Below are 23,411 nucleotides of genomic sequence, written 5' to 3' on the forward strand. Positions count from 1 at the left end.
TTGATTTATATTACCTTTAATATTTATTGTCGTAAGGCCGTTTTTTTAGGTCAGTTATAAACTGGTTACACCGATTGTTCGTGTTACAAGCTTTAGCGCTGGTTATTCATTTTAGTAGACAGGATCCCAGTCACTATCTGTCCAAGCTTCTGATCATCGCGTGCCACCTTCGGGCGGCTTCCCGATAGTCGCATAGAATGAGTTATCGCTGTGAGGAGCCTGGATACTTAAGTATGTTTACGAACAAGTTTTATTCCTTGTTATGATATGAGTTACTTTGGAAACTTTTCCTCCCATTTCAAGCTCCATATGTTGTGCTGATCCACCTTCCACAAATGTGGTCCCTTCAAAATGGAACGCGTTCTACTCATTGACCTACATGATTGGCTTTTTATTATTACTATAATTAGAGTTTTTTAGGCGTTCCTTTATGCACAAATGTCACCTATCTATTATATGCTCTCTGAGTCTGACCCCATCGACCAATGAGGTTAACCCTGTCAGCAAGCTGACATGGTAAGGATATCATCCGTGGGATGACTCCAGGCTCTGCTACAATGTGCTAAACTACCATATAAAATGTACTTATAACATGTATAATGTGCAAGTTCCTCAAAGTATAATAGGCAATGTCACCAAACCAGCTGAAAACATATAGAATATATTGTAAAATATATAATCACAGTGAAATCAGTTCAACTTATGTCATACTACCAATGTTTATTCATGCAAATATATGGTTGAGTTTAATACAACTAAATTAAGAATATGTTGGTTCTTAGCCAATCACACGTCAGCTTTCTAAATCCCATTTCATTTTTTCTAACCACCTTGAATTCTAAATTTTGAACTTTGTTATTTTCCATTTAGAATTGTCCATTTATGTTGTTTTTGTTATCTTGAAATGAGATATCCTGCTCCGAATGTTTTGCTCACTCTTATCAGAGAATTTAGGAGCCTTGACACGGATTGGCTTATAAGAAAGTTTAGGTGACTTCCCGTGGAAGTGTTCTCAGGTCTTCATGGAGAGAGCTAGGACTGAAGTATGCATGTACCAGCGTAATAGATTAGATTTTAATTAGATTTATCTTCATGCAGAGAAGTATTATATGGGATCAGAGTAATAGATATGACTTTAATGAGAATGCAGTACTACTACTAGTGAGTTTGATATTCATAGTTCACAGATAGTAAAATATTAAATCCAACACCATAGGCAATTATGCATCTTTCACTTCCTGTTTTCGGTAGTGTGCAAGGAACACATTGGTTTATGCAACCTGCGCCATGTACAGGAGAACCCATCACATGTTTGGACATGTTTCAAGTGTTATTTGTCATGGTCAAGGAAGTTTCTTAATAGAGACCTGGACTTTAAACACTTTATATCTGAATTGTTAATTCTTGAAAATAAATAAACTCATAAGCCACCAGGATGTACAAAGAATATTTTCCTGCAATACATCATGAAACATGACCCACCATAAGACCATAATAAATTTGGTAATGTTATTATAAATTGTATATTTATACACTTATCCTGTCTGGCAATATGCATTTCTTCCTTCCTTTCGATCCTATGTCGAAACGTGCTTGAACAAAGTTTCCAGTTTATAAAAAACAATTCACCCAAAACACATCCCAGAATACCATCCAACAACAAGGTCATGTACAACGACCTCACACGACCTGATGATGTGTCCGTCTCTGCCAACTCATTCTCTCTCCCATCACTATATTGTGAAGACGAGTTTCTGGCTGAGAGAATACAATTTGGTTTCTGTTGGGTGCATCTTTCTCTTTGTTTTGAATGTGTAACTATCTTACGGTAATGCGTGAGTGAGTACGGTTTTACGCCGCTTTTAGCAATATTCCAGCAATATCACGGCGGGGGACACCAGAAATGGGCTTCACACATTGTACCCATGTCGGGAATCGAACCCGGGTCCTTGGCGTGACGAGCAAACGCTTTAACCACTAGGCTACCGGACCGCCTACAGTAATGCGGAGAGAGGACTGGCTGCTGCGCCCGGTGTGTGGGTGATGCCATCGTACTTATTCTACTTCAGGCCCTCATACCCTTTGTTGTGACTGCCCTGGACAGTGTAGTTTGACCTACAAGTGTGCTGAGTGTCATCACCTGCAGGACTCTGGTTCTCAACTTACCTCCTCAAGTGCAGGGAGATGGACTGTGGGTCAAAGTCTAAAGACTCTGGTAAGAAGTCCAAGTCGTCGAAAGTCTACTGTTTCATCTGGCAAGACTTCTGCCTCCCTCCCTGCCGCAGAATCACAGATACCGATCTTGTCTGTCATCGATGATGCAATCTCTGAATTTTTTTCAAATAATGTTGTCACCGACATGGACAGTCCCGCATACATGCTCCCGCCTCTGATCATAATGTCGTCAACTCTCGGGAAATAGTCGATCAATCGCAAACCTTTATTCAAGGCTCACTGCTTTCGTAGCCTCCACTCCTTCGCCTAACACTCGTCCTCCAAAGGAGATGCCTCATCATGGTGCTCTCCTGGTTGCAAGTCCAAGGATCAACGCTCTGGTGATTTTCAGGGATCAATGCTCCCATTCACAGGATTGGCATTCCAATGTTACTGGTACGACTCGACGCTCTTGATCACCAGTTTGGGTTTGGGTTTGGAGGTGGATGCTCCTGTTCGACGATCTTATGACTTGTAATTATCCACGTTACCACTTCTGTTCAGATCTCACATGTGGTTGGGATGGTTACTCCAAACCATGTACCTCCCCTGTGGTCGAGGATCCAGACCCCAGGCACTTTTATTCATCTGTACGTTGTACTTTACCACTCATCTCTACAGTCTTGTCGCCAACGGAACCTCTCTCGTCTTTCTTGTCTCATCAGTCACATGATGAGGCCTATGTTCATGGTGATGTGCTTCTCCTTCAAGACAAGATCACGGCCATTCTAGATCTTCTATGGCACCATGCATCCTCGGTCACCGTTCTCCATACCTGTGATGTCTTGCAACACTGCCTTTGGGATGATCAATTCCTCAACGACTCAGTGAAGCCTTTAGCACAAGAAGTGCAAAAGGACACAAACCTGCAGGTTACAGTGGACCTCCTACATGAGTAGAAAAAGCATCTTGAGACTCATGAGAAGAACGTTGTTATCCTCAGTTGGTGCCCGCTCATCGGGATCTCAGGGGTTTACTAAGTCCCTGTTTTACTCCTTACTACGAGGATCGAAGTCCTCCCCCAATCTCATTAAAATCAGATCTTAGTTCTCGCTAAACAAAGATCTGAGGACATCCCATAAGGGGTCACGTCAGAACGACCTTTCATCCGACCAATCAGAGTGTCGCTTACCAGATCATGAAAGTGACAGTGGGAATGTGATTTCTGATCATGCAGCCTCGAAAACTTTATAACGGGGTATTCCGAACGATAGTTTCAGGCTTAACGACTGAATCTATACAATCTAGACCATATATTAGCCATTCGAGAATGTTCTTTTGTTCAGGTTTAAAATTTTTAAGAGAGAATTTGTCAAAATATGTTTCGAAGCGTAGTCGCCAATTTGCAATTAGTGCCGTAAAGCAAGAGAAAGCTGCCATCTGATTGGCTAATGTCGACTTCTTGTCAGTAATTCCATTGGTCGGTCAGAGTTTCGCGAAAGGTCGGTCTGACGTGACCCGTAATGGGATGTCCTCAGATCTTTGTTTAGCAGCAGCGAGAACTGAGATCTGATTTCAATGAGATTGAGTCCTCCCCAGGCTGTATAGTGTCCTTCAATGGACCCAAGGACATTTTTTTGAAGCTGGAAACTTTGACAGGATAAACTTAGAAATTAATTATTTGATTTTCAACCAGTGTTTTCAGAATTGTGAGGCTGGAGTCATTTTACTTCTTTTTTCCTTATATAAACAAACTGTTCAAGGCATCTGTGTTATGATGCTTGTTATGCATATGACACAACGGGTGTATTTCCTCAAGAAAAGTAAGAAGGGGACAGTGATTTTCTTTCAGTTTGTATTTCTTGAGGAAAATAAGATGCAAAGAGTATTTGGTGGGGGGTGGGGGGACAGACAGGGAAGAAAATCTAACAAATAATGCCTCACGGCGGGGCTATCGGTTTATGATAAGAGATCTCATGTAACTGACATAGTGCAGGAAAATATTCCTATAACATCCTGGTACCTGATGATTATGAGATTTTTCGTGTTGATGACTAAGCTGCTCAACACAGGATGTAAGCAACAAGGAAGTGTTATCGGACCCATATTACTCAGCCTGAATATAGGGTACAGCAGAAAAGTGTCAATATCAGTGTAGAGTTGAGGACTGGAGCTAGGCCATCGCCAGGACAGTAAAGCTCTTGGTGTCATTTCCTTTTCACTGCACCTATTGAAGTAACCCTAGGTATTGCAGTGCTCGGAAACTAGAATATGTCTGTGGGGTTAGTGTAGATAAGTTGCTGTGACTTGATCTAAATGTTCATCACTTGATGTTACAGAGGTGCTCGGTTTGGAGGCTGCAGGGTCATTGTGTTGCTACGTGAACACACAATGTGATGAGAAGTCACTGATGAGGTAAGACAGTCTACATGTTACATGTACATGACTTTGCATCAACCTTGATTTATTTAAGTGTCTGACATTGTCTTCAACCACAGTTTTACTGGTTTGTCTTTCAAAACTACTTGTGTTTTACGATCGTTTCCATGAATGGCTGAATGTTGTTTTATGCCAAAGTCAGCAATACTTTATCATGACACCCTGTAAGTTCTCAAATCTGGGCAAACCATCTGTGGACTGCAACTACCAACTCCATTTGGGAAGGGAGGCACATCATGAGCCAGATCATGAAACAACTTTATCAAAACATGTGGCGTACCTGAGACTTTTTTTTCCAGGACCCCACAAAGTGATCTTAGCATTAAGACTCTCATAACTCCCATTCTTTAACACTGACATGCAACAGTCATTGCGCTAAGATCTCTTTGTGGAACGGGCCCTGCCATTTTCTCATGTTTCACAGCCGCAGAACATCTACCTTCTACTACCCTCCTGCGTGATGTCGGCCATGTTTGCTGTGCTGGTGCTGGTGCTGTGTGGGTCTGTCTCCATTTCTCACAGCTTCCTCCTTGGAGGACCAGTTAGCTCAGTGGATCCAGGACAACCACTCTTCCTGTCTCCTTACATCGCTAGAGGAGACATTCAACAAGGTCAGCACTGCTCTCTTGCACAACTTTACAACCAGGGGGATGGTGGTAGGGAGTGTCAGTAACACATGGTACAGTCCTACATTTATCACTACTATGTAGATGGGCTATGGAAAAATGACACAGTTCCATTTTTTTTCAGTTGAAAAAAAAGATTGTTTGAACATTATTAAGAGACTCGTCATTTATTATAGGAGTGGTGGGGGGAGGTGTCAGGAAACAAATGTAACATGAAATTAGTGGTGGGGGGTGGGGGGGTTCAGTAGAATATGATACAGTCCTTACAACACTGAGTCGAATATTTACCTTAGGGGGAAAGTAACTGTGATCAGATCAGTTTATTTGATAATAATTATTATATGTGTTTTGTGTACACAGCAAGCATCTTGTTACAACAGGTCAGGGTAGCTTGATGTCATGTGAATTACAAATACCTGTAGCCAGACAATCTTTTACATAACTTGTGAAAATAACACATAAATTGTTTGGAAAAATTTGAATTTGGAATTTGTTAAAAGAAACATGTTGAGAATAAATATTTGAAAGGCAATGGTGTGTGTCTTTTACCTAAGTAAACACTGATACACTTCTTCACACAAGAGAGAAGTCTGGAGTTACATACTTCAGAGAAATCTCAATAACATGAATAAGAATATGATGATGGTTACTGGTGTGAGTGAGTGTTTGATGTTTAACGCCGCACTCAGCAATATTCCAGCTATATGACAGCTGTCTGTATATAATCGAGTTTGGATCAGACAATCCAGCAATTGACATCATGAGCATCGCTCCAGGCAATTGGGATACGATAACATGCATCAAACAAGTCAGAGCTTGACCACCCGATCCCGCTAGTCGCCTCCTACGACAAGCATAGTTGCCTTTTACGGCAAGCATGGGGTTGCTAAAGACCTGTTCAACCCCGGATCTTCACACTAGAACTTCAGCAATGATGACAGTGTTGATTGATGTCGAAGATGAAAATTGACTTCATTGTGCCTTGGCCCTGAAAGTATCACATATGTTTAGTTCACACTGCCATGGTCGAACAGAGCTTTATATATTGTCACATCACATTATGAAATGAACAGGAAGTTGTGCTGCAATCTATTGTTAAATGGGATGGCATCCAGATAATGTTTCTGACTTTTAGCTGTGTATGTATACCTATTTTGAGATAGAGAGAAAAAATGGAAACAAACAATTGATCAATATTTATCAGTGCAACTTTTATTTAGTTTTTGTCTTTGTTTTCATGTTTTGCCAGCTGAGTGAATTCAGTTGTCATGGAAGCATGTGACGTCATCCATTGTAACATGACAGCATACCATTCCAGTGTGCATGGAAGCTGTAACATGCAGCTAGTTACATTATGTTTATCTCAATGCCCTGACTTGTACAAGCAGCCAGATACAAACATTCATGTAGGGGGCTATATACCTCACCTCACCTCACCTCACCTCACCTCACCTCACCTCACCTCACCAGTTCACCTCACATCACATCACATCACACCACACCACACCACACCACACCACACCACACCACACCACACCACACCACACCACCTCACCTCACCTCACCTCACCTCACCTCTCATCACATCACCAGCTCACCTCATCTCACCTCACCTCACCTCACCTCACCTCACCTCACATCACATCACATCACATCACCTCACATCACATCACCACATCACATCACATCAAATCACCTCACCTCACCTCACCTCACCTCACCTCACCTCACCTCACCTCACCTCACATCACATCACCTCACCTCACCTCACATCACCTCACATCTCACCTCATCTCATCACATAACCAGTTCACCTCACATCACCTCACCTACATCACATCACCAGCTCACCTCACCTCACCTCACATCACATCACATCACATCACATCACATCACCAGTTCACCTCACATCACCTCACCTACCTCACATCACCTCACCAGCTCACCTCACCTCACCTCTGTGTTTCATCCAACTGCTTCTTTTGATGCTGTTGTCTTACATTATATTACCAGAGTTGAGTATTTTATATAAAGAGAACTATAATATCAATGACAGATTGTTTTTGATGTTTTGAATATCTGTCAGTTATACTACAATTGTTGAGTTATTTTGTCAGTTCAAGCCAGTTTGTATTCATTGTTTTCAATGCCTGCTGTTTCAGCCCAGAACTTGAGTCGTGTGGGTCCCCTGCAAGACTCATCGGTAGTGGGTTACACTGGCTTCATCACCGTCAACACACACTACAACAGCAACCTGTACTTCTGGTTCATACCAGCCCAGGTAAACTACAACAACTCAGTGAATACACAAACCAAACATTTTTATTGAAAATGATCATTCAAGATGTTTACCCTGGTTTGTCTTAGCAGGCTGAAAACTCATCAGCATCCATGGCAGCCAAGTTCTGACAAGGGGAGAAAACTCTTCCATGAAGTCTGTTCAGTCTTGACTTTCATAGACCTATGTACTGTAAATCTTGAAAGCTAACACTAACCATAGCTGCACCTGGAAAGTTTGGTGACACCCTGTTGATGAGATTACCAAACAGTACCAGCTACTTCTGCACAGGTTATTTGGTATAAGAATGGAAGGAAGCGGCATGATGAAAGGGTAACTCAGTGTCAGTCAGTGTTCATTAAACTATAGATGGGTGTGTGTAAGTTGACAACTACTGTTGGAGTTGTGTGTTTATCTAATTGGCTAGTACTGTATTTTCTTGAGTATAGTGCGCACTTTTTTTCCCCAAAACACAGCTGTGTAGAAGGGGGTGCGCATTATACACAAAGTAATGAGTTTTGATGGGTTTTTTCCCCATGGAAAGATATTACTCTCGTATGTGCCTTTATGTCATTTTAAGAGAGAAATGGAGAAATACATTTGAAAAGTCAGTCATGAATAAAAGTCAACATATTCATGTTTTTTTATGAAGACGATTGTGTTCAATTTATGATATGAAGCACATGTTCCCTTGACATGCTGTTTCCAAAGACACGTGGAGATCATTACATGCCGTAAGTTGATATGATAGGGATCATTAATTGTATCAAGTGATGGAGTGTATAATAGAGACCTGGCTTATATTATGTACAGATTGATGACTCTGTATCAGTTAGAGACTGATGTGTATTGGTTTGGCATCTAATGGAGGAAATATGGTATATGTAATGATTTACCAGTGAAACTACTATGTGTTATAGAGAACACATTATCAAAGGAAGAAACTTTTCAATTATGTAAGTGCCATAATGCCATTGAAAGGAAGTATTTTATTATTGCATGTTGAGTGTGATTAACAAAGATTCATTGATCTAACTAGATTCACAACATTCCACTCAATATCCTTAATATGAAACTTGTGAACAAATGCAAAATAAATTTCTAAAGAGGGACAATCCCTGGGACTGAGGGACTTTCTATAGAATAACCCCAGGCCAGGGATATTCTGGAGAAAGTCCCTCCAGAGAAGTTGTACTAATGAAGCCCTGTAAAAACAACAGGATGACGGCACTCGAGATTTGAAAGTTTTTTTACGAGATAGTGACTGGACACATTTAGCCACATTTGTTTATGAGTAATGATGGATCCGATTACAGCATGCGGACCCCTCTACAGCTCCCCTGATACTGTGGCTTGATGGAGGCCCAGGGACAAGCTCCTTGTTTGGGCTGTTTGTACAGAACGGCCCATTCAATGTGGACAAGGACTTGAAACGTAAGTTACCAAACAAAATTACCACTGCCAAACATGGAGCCAAATTATAGAACATCGAAGTCCAGTCTCTATAGCTGACTCTAAGTCAGCTCTATCAGACCATATCCGTGACAACCCCAGCCACAGCATCCAGTGGGACTTAATCCAAACCCTCAAAGACTTCAAACTAAGAAAGCTCCAAGAAGCCATCATGCAGCATCAAAAGACTCCAACCATCAATGAACCATGATCAAGGCTACAACAATAGCCCCTGCGCACCACCAACTCATCAAAGACCCCAATCAGTCATAATCTTTTGTTCATGCTACTGGCTTCACCTGTAAGATGCTTACCTTATGTTACCCCTTTTGTGTACATCACAGGCTTATCCACTCAGTGTAACTGCATCCCAATCTACCCTACTGTAAAACACTGCTTCATACCTGTATACATTTATAAACGCTTGTCAACCATACTCTGTACATCACTTGCTTGATAACGGTGTTAGAATCTACTACGAAATGTCGTTCTTAATTGTAATAAAGAAGATGTCCATCCATAATCTTATCCTTACTTATAGTACTCCAACTTCTAAATACCTCTCAAAGAAGGATGGTTTGGGAAATTATTAGCATCGTCTAACCTTGACATGGTACCCCTAAATTGAAGAAAATCTGGGTGTTTTTTTAAAAGACTCTTTTCCCTAATTTGCCTGTCACAGGCACTAAAATGAAAATCCTAGATAAATCCTTGAACTAATGTTGTATTTTCCAGTGTCGCGACGGAAGGCTGACTGGTCACTCAAGTACTCAGTGTTATATGTTGACAATCCGGTATGTACTGAGGATTTTGTAACAATAATTAATGTGATTTCAGAATTAGTTTTCAGCTGTCACCATTTAGATGTAACCTGCTAGCCCAGTCAGAATTGTTTTTCAAAAAGTATATGATCAGTGATACAGTAATGATCATGAATCAAAAATCAGTCAGAATATATGATTAAACTCAATTTATTTTAGAATTGGCTTCAATATTTTTTGCAATTATGGAGGTATGAACGTAAAAAACACTTGCATACTGTACATGTGTAAAAAGCAAAGTGTGCATACTGTTTTGTATGCAAAAACATTGAAGTCCATTCTTAAAAATAAATAAATAAGTCCACAATAAGAACTTCGTAGACTGCTTGTTTAATCATTAACACACAAAAACTTTAGAAAAAACTTTGATATCAGTGACATTCAGCACAATAATGCAACCAATTTTATTCTCAGCCGATCAGGAAACTGTAGTCTGACAGTTGGCGTTACCTGTTGGTTTTTTGGCTTTTGGAGACATAAATGCTAAAAGTTGCTTGACTAGCCAATCAAATGCCATGGATATCACTTGCAATATATTTATTTTTGTTTGTCCAGCCACTCTTTCTTTGATGGACTAGGAAAATACAATGATCCAACTTTAAATATCTAACCAGTAACCATGGTAACTGTTGACTTTTTGAATAATAAAAGATCAAGTGCATTGTTTTATCTAGTCACTATAAAACCTTCACAGTGAGGACAAATCCATTTCTAACAAATCTTTTTCCACTAAAACAACTGACTGAAAAAGATATTGACTGGCTCCATAATGTATTGGATAGAGTGTATACCCAGAGAGCAGACGGTCGGTGGTAGCCACTTCACCAAATCGAATTGCACGTTTTTCAAACTTAGGATGAAAAAAAAGCACCCAAGAAAAGTAATTATGACAATTGAATAGTCAAACCATTTCTGTACCTCAAATCCTATATATCAATGTTTTTCAACCAATCAGATTGCAGCACACACTCCCATTCGTTTTACAATGTATTGATGTCATAGTCACCTTTGCTGGTGTCTCTACTCACTTTAACTTTTTGTTTAAAGCGTGTCATGAAATTGTGATTGATTTGTTGTTGATTGCTAACTATCTGCGATGTATTCACTCTCAAAGTCTGTTTGCTGTATTCAACTCTGTATTCCCAACAGGTCGGCACTGGCTTTAGCTTCACTGACAACCTGTCAGGGTACGCCACCACCGAGGACGATGTCGGGAGAGACCTCTACAGGTAATTACATCTTTATGCTGCTAATTAGGCTTATGGAGTCAATGCATCTGACACGAGGCGATCGACTAGATCGGGTGGTCAGACTCGGTCACATGGTTGACTGATGTTCATCATGCCCTGACTGCATAGGACGCTGCCCACACAATCATTCACTGGATTGTCTGGTCCAGATTGGATTATTTAGAGGTCGCCAGCATATAGCTGGAATGTTATACATGTATAATACATATGTACATATCAGCAAATGTTTATAGCAGTAGGTACCTCTAGAAGAGTGTCTCATACATTGAGCCCATGATTCAAACTCAATTCTTGATATTGAGGAAACCTAACAATAATATGGATTTAGTGATGATGCAGGATTTCCTCAGGTAACATCTGTAACAGAGTTGAGAAAGATAACACTAACCTAACTCATTACAAACCCAAAGGACCGTAAAGGGATGCTAACTCCAGACACAATTATGTATCTGACGTATACATATATGGCCCAGGGATTTTCCTTGGATTCCAAAGTACAGTAAACTATGTTTATAACGAACCCACTTATAGCGAACAGACCGATATAACGAACCTATTTTTTAGTCCCGTCCATTTGTTGTATATATGCTTATAACGAAAACGGGTATTACGAGCTAAAATTAGTGGTCCCTTTGAGTTCGTTATAACTGTACTTTACTGTCAGTGCCTTTGGCAGGCAATTAGGGCAAATGTTATCTCGCTGGTTGTTTCAGAGTTCTGATTTCACTAATTTTAACAGTATATTTGATCAATGCATTCGATGCAATGATATATAATAAAGCATGTTAATGATCCCACCGTCAGTGAAGTACAAGTCACTTTTGACTAAGCCATCACATTGTTTAGAACTATTAAAATCAATGGGGAAATGTTTAATTCCTTTTGGGGAATTTTTACTAAAATTTGCTGAAGACTTCAGGCTGAATATCAGCCTCTGAACAGACCTATATAAATCCCTGTGGCCACCATTGCTTCTTTGTAAACATAATGGTCTACCCGTTGTGAAATAGTGTAGAAATTTGAAGGAATCATTGCAGAGTGAAGGTAGTGTTCACAGAAAAGAAAAGTTTTCGCAATTATTGTTGGTAGACATTTTGAAATAATGATATGTACAATTGCTGTACTGCCAGATCAACCGGTAACATAGCTCAACATTTACAACACATAACTTCTTTGAGTGGCATTTTGAAGTTGGAATGGTAATGTAGCGGCCATAAAATTTCCGAGTCCCGTGATGGGATTCGAACCACGGACCTTCTGATCCGAGGTCGGACGCCTTGTCCACATGACCAAAGAGGTTAACCCCGTCAGCAAGCTGACAAGGTAAGGATGTCATCTGTGGGATGACCCCACGCCCTGCTACAGTAACTAAGACAAAATTGTTATCATTTGCTTGATAACGGTGTTAGAATCTACACCGAACCGTCGCCCAATTGTAATAAAGAAGTTGCTCATCCATAACAATTTTGTCTTATTTACAACACATGTTTATCTCCTAATAAAATCCCACTCATGACTCACCTCTCACTTATTCCTGGTTTTCTTGTTGTAGTTTCTTGCTGCAGTTTTACACCATGTTTCCTCGCTTCCAGAAGAACGATCTGTACATCACCGGCCAGGTACGCTCCCCACCTATATATTCAGGTCAACTTATTTGTCAGAAATCTATGTACTTTTACGAACTCAATACAATCACATCATTTCCTTTGATGCGATACCTCTCTTCAGGATAGAAAAACCCTCCCTTGGAGATAGGAAGAAAATGGCCTCACCTTAAGGAAATTGTTTACGCCATGATGGGAACACCAGGGCAGAGTTAGTCCCCATAAGCCCCTGCCTGTCATGTGAGTGGGCTGATAAAGGCCACGATCCCAATCCTAGAAGCGTCCGTATTCTAACTCTAGTCATAGCTCGGGACCCATTTGGTTACGATTTGTGGCTTGGCTGATTATGTGTCATCACGCCACAGTGCTCATGGATTGTTGCTCATGATATTAACCTCTGGTTTGCTATGCCAGGGCTCTTATATTTACAGACCACTGTGAGATGGCAGGATATTGGTGACCTAGGTGTACAATAAGATTCACTCATGAACTTTTTCCACTGTGAAATTATATGTCCTGCAAAACATTCATTTATGAATTTCAGTTAAATCTCTTAATCATATACTGAGTCTAAGATTTATATGATTGTTTGTCGGCCTCTATTTCTTGAGTTAGAGGCTATTAATCACTGGTTTGCAAAACCAGGGCTTCGTTTTATCAATTAAATCTCTTAAACTTATACTGAGTCCAATATGAGTAAGATTGCTTGTTGGTCTCTGTGTCTAGAGTTACGCAGGCAAATACATCCCAGCCATCAGCTATAAGATCCACACAGAGAATCCCACAGCCAAAGTCAACATCAACCTGAAGGGGCTTTTCATTGGAGGGGCATTCACAGACCCCATTTCAGTATGTATTATAATAATAATAATGATAATAATAATAATAATAATAATAATGCCAATTTATATGGTGCTCTATTCACATGCTCTGAGTGTACTTGTGTTTTTAATTGGGCTGAGGGTAAACGCCATATGGTTTCTAAAGATATTTGAATTTTGAAATCTCAATTTAAGCAAATTCCAAATTGTGTGTTTGTATGTTCGTGATGGGGACATAAAGTTGTACACAGTTAAAGGTGATCAATCTGTGAAGCCATATAGTCTTTATCAACAGTGAGTGTGTGTGGGGAGTGAGCGACATTTTTTTATGTTGTATAGATGATTCCGGCCTATGCAGACTACCTGTTTAATGTTGTATAGAAGATTCCGGCCTATGCAGACTACCTGTTTAATGTTGTATAGAAGATTCCGGCCTAAGCAGACTACCTGTTTAATGTTGTATAGATGATTCCGGCCTATGCAGACTACCTGTTTAATGTTGTATAGAAGATTCCGGCCTAAGCAGACTACCTGTTTAATGTTATATAGATGATTCCGGCCTAAGCAGACTACCTGTTTAATGTTATATAGAAGATTCCGGCCTAAGCAGACTACCTGTTTAATGTTATATAGATGATTCCAGGCTATACAGACTACCTGTTAATGTTATATAGATGATTCCAGGCTATGCTGACTATCTGCTTAATGTTGTATAGATGATTCCGGCCTATGCAGACAACCTGTTTAATGTTGTATAGATGATTCCAGGCTATACAGACTACCTGTTAATGTTGTATAGATGATTCCAGGCTATGCTGACTACCTGTTTAATGTTATATAGATGATTCCGGCCTATGCAGACAACCTGTTTAATGTTGTATAGATGATTCCGGACAATGCAGACTATCTGCTTAATGTTGTATAGATGATTCCGGCCTATGCAGACAACCTGTTTAATGTTGTATAGATGATTCCGGCCTATGCAGACTATCTGCTTAATGTTGTATAGATGATTCCGGCCTTTGCAGACTACCTGTTTAATGTTGTATAGATGATTCCGGCCTATGCAGACTACCTGTTTAATGTTATATAGATGATTCCAGGCTATGCAGACAACCTGTTTAATGTTGTATAGATGATATCGGCCTATGCAGACTACCTGTTTAATGTTATATAGATGATTCCAGGCTATGCAGACAACCTGCTTAATGTTGTATAGATGATTCCGGACAATGCAGACTATCTGCTTAATGTTGTATTGATGATTCCGGCCTATGCAGACTCTCTGCTTAATGTTGTATAGATGATTCCGGCCTATGCAGACTACCTGTTTAATGTTGTATAGATGATTCCGGCCTATGCAGACTACCTGTTTAATGTTGTATAGATGATTCCGGCCTATGCAGACTACCTGTTTAATGTTATATAGATGATTCCAGGCTTTGCAGACAACCTGTTTAATGTTGTATAGATGATTCCGGCCTATGCAGACTATCTGCTTAATGTTGTATAGATGATTCCGGCCTATGCAGACTACCTGTTTAATGTTGTATAGATGATTCCGGCCTATGCAGACTACCTGTTTAATGTTGTATAGATGATTCCAGGCTATGCAGACAACCTGTTTAATGTTGTATAGATGATTCCGGCCTATGCAGACTATCTGCTTAATGTTGTATAGATGATTCTGGCCTATGCAGACTACCTGTTTAATGTTGTATAGATGATTCCGGCCTATGCAGACTACCTGTTTAATGTTGGTCTGTTCGACGAGAAAGAGAAACAATATTTCCAGGACAAAATGGGAAAGGTTACAGAGCTTCTGAAAGCTAAGGATTTCAAAAATGCCATGGATGTAAGTATAGTGAATGTCAATACTTGCAGTGGAACCTTTTAGTGTCTAAATTTTATTCTGACAAAGCAATCAGAGCACTCTCTTTAGCCCAACATATTGATAAATTTGAAATATGTCAAGTTCATGTAATCACTGGACTAATCTAGTGTGAAGCTTGTTTCTCATGAATAACTGCAGTGGATTGAAGAAACTTAACTATAAGATTAACAGTATTTGCCTTCCTGGGTTTCTTTAGTATTCAATGTACTGAAGTGTCATTTGAAACCTACATCATCAGCTAGAGGTTGTTGAAAATCGGTATATCGATACAGTAAACTGATGCGAGGCCCACGATACTATACATTGATACATTACACTACAAGTTATATTGGTGTAAAAACATGTGAATGATAGCAGAAACTGTTCAACCACTGGCTTACACAGATTCTCTAGTTTTTTCCGGTTGGCTGTAAATATTGGAACATTCATAGTGCCCTATATGTTTCTGTCTTACAATATCCCATCTTTGATCTCTGAAATTTAAAAACAACTGATTCCCGGTTGGTGTTATTCACCTGCAAAAAGACCAAATATCCAGTTATAAGTACGGTATCAGGATATGAATTGTATCGTACCCATGGTAACAAGATACCTATCATATTGTGTTCCCGCCATATTGTTACAGCTCCAACTCCTGGGCATCGATTGCTCAGTAACACCCTCAAATTTGAAAACACATGTTTATCAACATTGTAAGATACAAAAGTTATTAGCTACCTTCGGAAGCACTCTCTCTTATGAACTTGTGACAGACATGATGTCGCACTGGAAACGTGACCTAAAAATAGAAGTATTCTCTGACGAAATTTCCCAGTACCCCTTTACTAGATAAATAGACAAGCAGCTGTAGCTTGAAACGGTACGGGTATCTTCCAGGAATGTTCCAGATTCAACAGGTGGCACAGGTGGCCCAGTCACCTTAGGTGGTGCAAGTCACTGTTCAGAGTTGCTTCCCTTGGGCAGGCCACTGTTAAAAGCAGTGTTAGACCCAACTCCCTCACTCACTCCAGATGCAACACAGGATACAACATACTAATTTCTCTTTTGTTCTCAGATCTTCACATCTCTCCTATTGGGTAAAGGGTTCTTCTACAATGCCACCGGATACATTTCCCATGAGAATATTCTGGAAATGCAGGTAAGCTGGATGGCATACAGGGATAAAAATATATCACAGGCATTCATGAAGACTGTTATTTGGGCACTTAAATATGCCAACAATAAGAATCATCTATCTGTGAACTTAGTGAGTGTCATAAGCAAGATAATAAGTGACTGTAAATAAGAAAGGTTTCCCTATTTCTGAGAATGATGATTCTGTGCACAGTTCAGGACTCCCCGGGTTTAACGTACATCATGCTGTTCACTTTCCTGGTACTTGTCAAGTTTAGCTGTGTGAAAGTATATTTATCATGTGATTCATTACCATTTTGACCATGCCACTGGCACTCTAATGTACGGTAAGTAATTTGGAACCCAACCTTACTTCATTTATTGTTACAAAGATTGCAGTCTTAGTGTCAGATGTCAGTTTTTTCTTTCAAAACATAAATGAGATCCAGCAAGGTCAGACTTGATATATTCCTCGGTTTTCAGATATTTTGTGAAAAAACCTTGACAGTAGGTAAGAAAAAACGGTGTTTGTTGAGGTGATCTCATTGTTTAACATCCTGTAACCTATTGTCTTGGAGTAAAGTCTGTTGTATGTTCAAATGTTTTTTATGAACAAGCAAGTTTGCCTTTGCAAAATAAAAAAAAGTGCTTTTTCAATTTTTTTAAAGAATTAAAAAAACAATTAGTGAAAACTTTCTGCCTGAAGAGTGTTTTAACCGATTCACGTGTTATTACATTTTCAACACCTCTGAAGCTACAAGACATGGAGTTGAAACTTTATATGAAAGGATCAAAGTTATGGTGTCTCTAAAATGTACTCAAAGAATTCCAATTTCAAGCATGATCGCAATTATTTATTTCTTATTAAGGTGAATGAAGCTCCATATTTGTCTTTAGTTATGATTTTTTTAACCCTGCACTGACATAATGGCCTTCACACACCAATAAATCTAGTTTAGCTCCATTTTCTATGTTAATAAATGCCCTATTATTTTCAATATGATCCATATTATTGTCAGGATTTACCTGGATCTTAACTTTGAGTTCAGGGGCTGAAATTGGGGTTCAAGGTATAACATAGAGGTTTTAGGTTAGCCACATGTGGCACGCAAAGGAGTTTTTAGCCTATTATAGAAGGGTATTTCAATGTTAGATTGAAGAAAGTCAACCACTGATATTATAAACTTGTACAATCTCTTTAAAATCAGCTCCTAGCTCCACTACTCATAGATTTGAGGACATCCCATTACAGGTCACATCAGAACGACCTTTTGCGAACTTTCGCCGACCAATGGAATGACAGGAAGTCAATATTACCCAATCACATAGCAGCATTCTTGAGTTTTATGGCACTTATTTCTAACTGGCAAACTCCATACCAGACTACTCTTTGAAAAATATTTTGTCAAAGTTCTTGATTCAAAATTTGAAAACTGAACTAACGTCTGTTCCGTTTGACATGCCTTGTAATGGAATGTCCTCAGATCTATCTGTAGTGGTAACAAGTATTATAGCTAAAATGGATAGAATTATAATTAAACCGCCCGCATGTTATCAAAAATGAGCGGGCCACTGTAACTTGATAATGCCCTCATATCGCTTGACGACGGGTCATTATCACGCCCGTTGTTAGGTGACGTCATAGGATAGGGATAAGTGACGTCACTATTGAATGTCACTATCTGGTTTGTTCTATGACATTTCCATATTTGTAAAAGTTGACATTGGTCAGTGACATTGGTGTCGATTGCAGTAAATGTTTCAAAACCAATATTGTTGGGGTTTTTTATTTGATAACAAATTCCATCCATTTTAGCTATAATAAAGGTAACACTATTTTTCAGGGTATTATCATTTATCCTTCGTCGGGCAGTTAATGGAAGACCTCGGGCTTCTGCAAATAACAAAAGCTCTGAAAAATAGCGTTACCCTTATGATAAGATATGATTTTAATGAGATTGAAACTTTTATTTCTTACCAGAATAGAAATGTAAGTGATATGTCACATACAAATCTAAATGTGATGATTGTAATGATTGAAACAGACAATTTCATGTTCTTCCCACAGGACTCACAGTAACAATCACTTGATCCATTCAGCCTGTTTGTGTATAGGATGCAATCTTTTGTGTCCTGTAAATCCATGATGATCATCATTGTCGTCATTATTATAATAACTCATGTGATGTCTTCGTTGACACCTTGTACGTGTTTTTGGGCGGTTGGGTAGCCTTGTGGTTAAAGCGTTTGCTCATCACGCCATGCAATGACCTGGGTTCGATTTCCCAAATGGGTACAATATGTGAAGCCCATTTCTGGTGTACCCCGACGTCACTTTGCTGGAATATTGCTAAATGCAGTGTAAATCCAAACTGACACTCACTCATTGTATTTGCTTCCCCTGTCTGTTTCAGGGGCCTGCTGACATGTCCTACTATTCTGCATATGTTGATCTTCCTGAAGTCCGCCAAGCGATCCATGTTGGAAACATGACCTTTTCTGGCTCCAGCAACCGCGTATTTCAGATGTTGTATTCCGACTTCCTAGACAGCGTCAGGCCCTGGTTTCTCACCCTACTCAACAGTGGGCAGTACAAGGCAAGTGTCACCATCTCTCAGATATGGAGATAATCTCTCCCTTATTTCCATATCTTCCTCGATCCCGGTAGGGGCGGTCGGGTAGCCTAGTGGTTAAAGCGTTCGCTCGTCACGCCCAAGACCCGGGTTCGATTCCCGACATGGGTACAATGTGTGAAGCCCATTTGTGGTGTCCCCCGCCGTGATATTGCTGGAATATTGCTAATTGAATAATGCCGATTTGATTTACAACAGGAAGTTGTTTAGCAATCGTGGAACAGGTAAGGGTGATAACTCTTTCACAGTTTAATGTTGTCAAGAAATGAAATAAAAATTAACAGAAGTACTTTCAATGAAAAATGTCAGTGCCCTCATGGCACTGTACATAAAATACAAGCATGCTAATTGCAGTGTTATGTGTGCCACGGGCATTGCAGCACTAGTAATTTCGCGCCCTGATGTCAAACACTGTCGACATGAGTAGGGTTCTTACTTGCTGGAAAATTTACATTACAAGTTATACTGACGTAAAACACTTGAATAAATACGGTAACTTTTCAACAACCAGCTTACGCATATACCATAATATTTCCCTATTGGCTGTAAAAAGCAGTAACATTCACAAGGCCCTTTGGTCTATGTTTCTGCCCTTTAATATCCCATCTTTGGTCTCTGAAATTTAGAAACTAATGATTGTTGTTGAGGGTTGATTCATGTGGAAAATATGAATATCAAATTATGAAATAAATATACTGTATCAGGATACAAATCATATCACACCCGTAGTATCAGGATATGTATCGTATTGTGATCCCACCATATCATTGCACCTAGAGTGACACAAATAAGCTTTTGATTATTTGGGTATTTTACCCAGGGCTTCAATTTTGATTGGGTATCCACAATTTGGGAGGGTTTTAATAAATATGTTACCCAGCTGTTTCCTGGCATTTGGGTACATTAACCTGTTTCGTAACAATGCCTGTAAATCATTTAAAACTATATGAAAAGTAGTATACCCGTCCACATCTGCTTGCAACCGTTTTATCTAATAGTTGTAATATACGCTAGGATTTGATTTGTCTGCATACTTCAGTGTATTTAATGCATATTATACGCAGTTATGCAGCTTATCTCAACCTCTATACATACTATGTCATCAGGTGTTGCTGTACAACGGACAGCTGGACATCATCGTGTGTTCTCCGACCACGGAGGCCATGCTTGACAGCATGACAGAGTGGAGAGATCTCCCAGCCTACAGACAGGCCACCAAACACATCTGGAGAGTCTCCCCCACAGACCAAGAGGTGGCAGGCTATGTCCGGGTAGTGGGGAACTTCACTCAGGTAAGGCACCAGCTATCATCCTCTTGTATCCAGGTGCTATATCTCCATTCTGTTACAATAACTCCCCTTAGCCCATTAGCCATTAAAGGTTCGTTGGGGAAGTGACGTCACAATCTCACAATCTCTTATCAATAAGCACAGAATTTCTCTGGATCATGAGTGTAATTTGATAGGACAGCTAGTTTATAGATTACATTTTGAATACATCATTATGTGATGAATGTGTTAACAAGTTTCAAAACTACCACACAATTTATTATTTTTTTTCAGAATAATAACCCTTTATTCATGTTTTGGACATGGTGCACAGAACCACCAATGGGGGGCAATATTTTTTCATAACCACTATGAATTTTTCAATACATCATTAAGTGATGAATATGTTATCAAGTTTTAAATTCTTTATCAAGTATAAATATTTTGCAGAGTTATGGCCCTTGTTTATGTCTTTTTGCATTAGGCAAATGATGAAAGGCTTCATTTCAGTAGCATAACTCATAAACTGTATAATATATCTTCATGAAACTTTGCATACACATCGGGCAAGTGCTGAAATGGTGCCTTTTTCTTTCATATTTGGCTCTTTCACAGCACTAAGTTCAAATGCTGTTTTTGGTGCAAAACCTTTCATTATTTGTCCATGAAACTTAAATGTATCAGGCTAGGTAAGATTGGTACCTACTGTTTTCACAGAAATATAGATTATGTGTTTACAGTTGATAACTTGCATGGATTGTGTAGGGGATATGAATGACTGTCTTCTTGTTAGAGAAATAACCTGCAGAGGTATCATGCAAGGTGCTGGGATCAGTTGTGTCCTGTATGTTGCAGGTGATTGTGCGAGGTTCAGGTCATATAGTTCCCTTTGACCAGCCTGACAGGGCATATGACCTGATACAGAGGTACATAGAGGACAAGCCATTCTACTAGAAGCGGAAACATCCATCTTCCCCATCTTCTTGAGGCAAGGGAGATAACTGAATATAAAAGTCTCCACACTTGCCGAACTAGGCTAGAATTATGGGGCTCTATTTTGGCTGGACTAACGAGGCCATGCATTGTCCAATCAAAAATCACGTACGAAATCGACATCTGGGTCATAAACTGCCGTGCAGATTTCGGTTGATTGCTGGATTTGTAAAGCTGTAAAGCATGTGTTCCACCAACTTGGTGACAACAGATATTTTCCAAATACTTTTATGTTTTAAATCAAGGTGCTTACGTGATTTGATGGACTTCGCGAGGTGTGAACCATTTTATTACAATATAGATTTTGATTATCGATCTGATCGTTTTGACTGGGCACAGCCATTTTGTTTGAAGCAAATGCAAGTGATATGAGAGGTGGAATCTGATTGGTCAATAGGTGGGGTATAGTAGGGACATAACTTCTAATAGCCACTGGTGATGCTACGATCGAGCCCAGAAATTCCAGCCTAGTTTGGCTAGGGTGGAAACTGGAATTTTACAGTCAGTTAACTCCTTGCCTCAGGAAGATGCATGTTCACCAACTGGTACACACTGAAGAGATGAAAAGAGCTGTTTTGTGCCCCCGTTAAATAGTAGTGCTGTGCATCGGCAAAACAATTGTATTGCGATATATTGTGATATGGATTTGAAGTAAATTGGGAGCTTGAGTGTTGGACAGTGATTGACACTGATTGTGCCTGCAGATCCTATTTCCTACAATCTAAAGTAACTATTACGATGTCAAAGTCAACATGGTCAGTCAGTGTCGCGGTGAGAGGAAAGTCACATCTGCGCTTCCACCGTTTTGTCAATCAGTTTCGACGGGAAACATCACTTGTGAGTGATTTTAAGTTAAATGATAGAAATAATAACAACATTTGTTATATATTTTTTACCCAATATACCAAAACAGAGTAAATAAATATTAATTGTGTATATCAATTGAAAAGCATATTGCAGTATACCGGTAATACCATGCAGTCCTATTGAACTGGAATGTTTTGTGGGGCTTGTGGTCATGCTGTAGCAGAGTTGGTATATGAAAACCACCTGTCCAAAATAGACAGATCATCCCTAGCATTCAAAAATAAGTCTCAAATATCTACAAAGACAGATTTAATAGGCCGTAAAAGACAAAACAGGGATGAAAACGATATGAATATTTCACTGAGAACCAGAGATGACACCACGTTTTCACAAAAAAGGTAAGCATGTCCTGCTCTACTGGTAGCACCCAACACAACATATGTTTCATTGCAAAGGTGCCAGTGAGGGAGGAGGTGTGAAAACTCCTAAGTAAAGGTCATTGTATGGGATAGCATCATGCATCATGTTGGCAAGCAAAGTGTCCGACCAGAGACATGTACCGATATAAAGTTCCCTGGTCACGTTGAGTAAATTGTTCTGAATGTTCACCTTAAGTTTCTAGATTGATATGCATGGCTTTGAAGCCTTGATTGAAAAGATAGGTTGTAAGCAACATGTGTCTTTCCAAGACATTTGAATAAAATGTACATGGCACTCACTTATCACGAAACATCTCTGTACATCTTCAACCCATGTGTTTACCAGTAGATCACATTCCACAGACCTCAAGTGATTTTACTGATTACATATATTCTCCTAAATGTTTAAATAGCTTTGAAAGGATTAGCCTACAAAGGATGTAAACAAATCACTTAACACAAATCTGCCTGATTGAATTAGTAACTGATATTCATTTATTTTTTACTAGATTATGTTTAGGTAGTAAATACTACTGTCTAATAATTGAGTTGTTTACAATTATGTTTACTTTAAAATTTTGTCCAAGTGTGAAGTTGTCAGGGTGATTGCCTCATCAAAGATTCAGCCTTCATGATGAAATCATAACAAATTCCTCTCCAGTTTTTCATCTAACTTCCATATTTCAAGAAATGTTGAATGTGAATGTCAGTGGACAACAAAATACTGGGGTAGTTGTGAAAACATAATATGTCAAACATCAGGACTTTCAAATTTGTCTCATATATGTAACTGTATGCATATCTGTTCCGAAAGGAAGAATTAAACAAGCAGTATACGA

The 23,411-nt window shown here is 39.4% G+C and overlaps 1 protein-coding gene across 4 annotated transcripts; it reads left to right on the forward strand.

The window, feature by feature from the left end:
• Positions 1–127: 127 nt before the first annotated feature.
• LOC124110728 (probable serine carboxypeptidase CPVL) lies at positions 128–23,411 on the forward strand. Of its 4 annotated transcripts, none has more exons than XM_046470092.2 (14): positions 128–231; positions 4,494–4,569; positions 5,018–5,204; positions 7,382–7,500; positions 8,814–8,931; positions 9,685–9,743; positions 10,920–10,999; positions 12,573–12,639; positions 13,351–13,473; positions 15,169–15,300; positions 16,394–16,477; positions 18,867–19,049; positions 20,192–20,377; positions 21,209–23,411. In XM_046470092.2, exons 3-14 carry the CDS (start codon positions 5,054–5,056, stop codon positions 21,305–21,307), a joined length of 1,401 nt encoding a protein of 466 aa, XP_046326048.2. In that variant the 5' UTR covers positions 128–231; positions 4,494–4,569; positions 5,018–5,053; the 3' UTR covers positions 21,308–23,411. The 4 variants fall into 4 exon arrangements, with proteins under 4 accessions (XP_046326048.2, XP_046326049.2, XP_046326047.2 ...); XM_046470093.2 differs by lacking the exon at positions 128–231 and adding an exon at positions 275–516; XM_046470091.2 differs by lacking the exon at positions 128–231 and adding an exon at positions 4,243–4,399.

The sequence above is a fragment of the Haliotis rufescens genome, unplaced genomic scaffold, assembly GCF_023055435.1.
Source record: "Haliotis rufescens isolate VD_foot unplaced genomic scaffold, xgHalRufe1.0.p SCAF_10, whole genome shotgun sequence".
Classification (NCBI taxonomy): domain Eukaryota; kingdom Metazoa; phylum Mollusca; class Gastropoda; order Lepetellida; family Haliotidae; genus Haliotis; species Haliotis rufescens.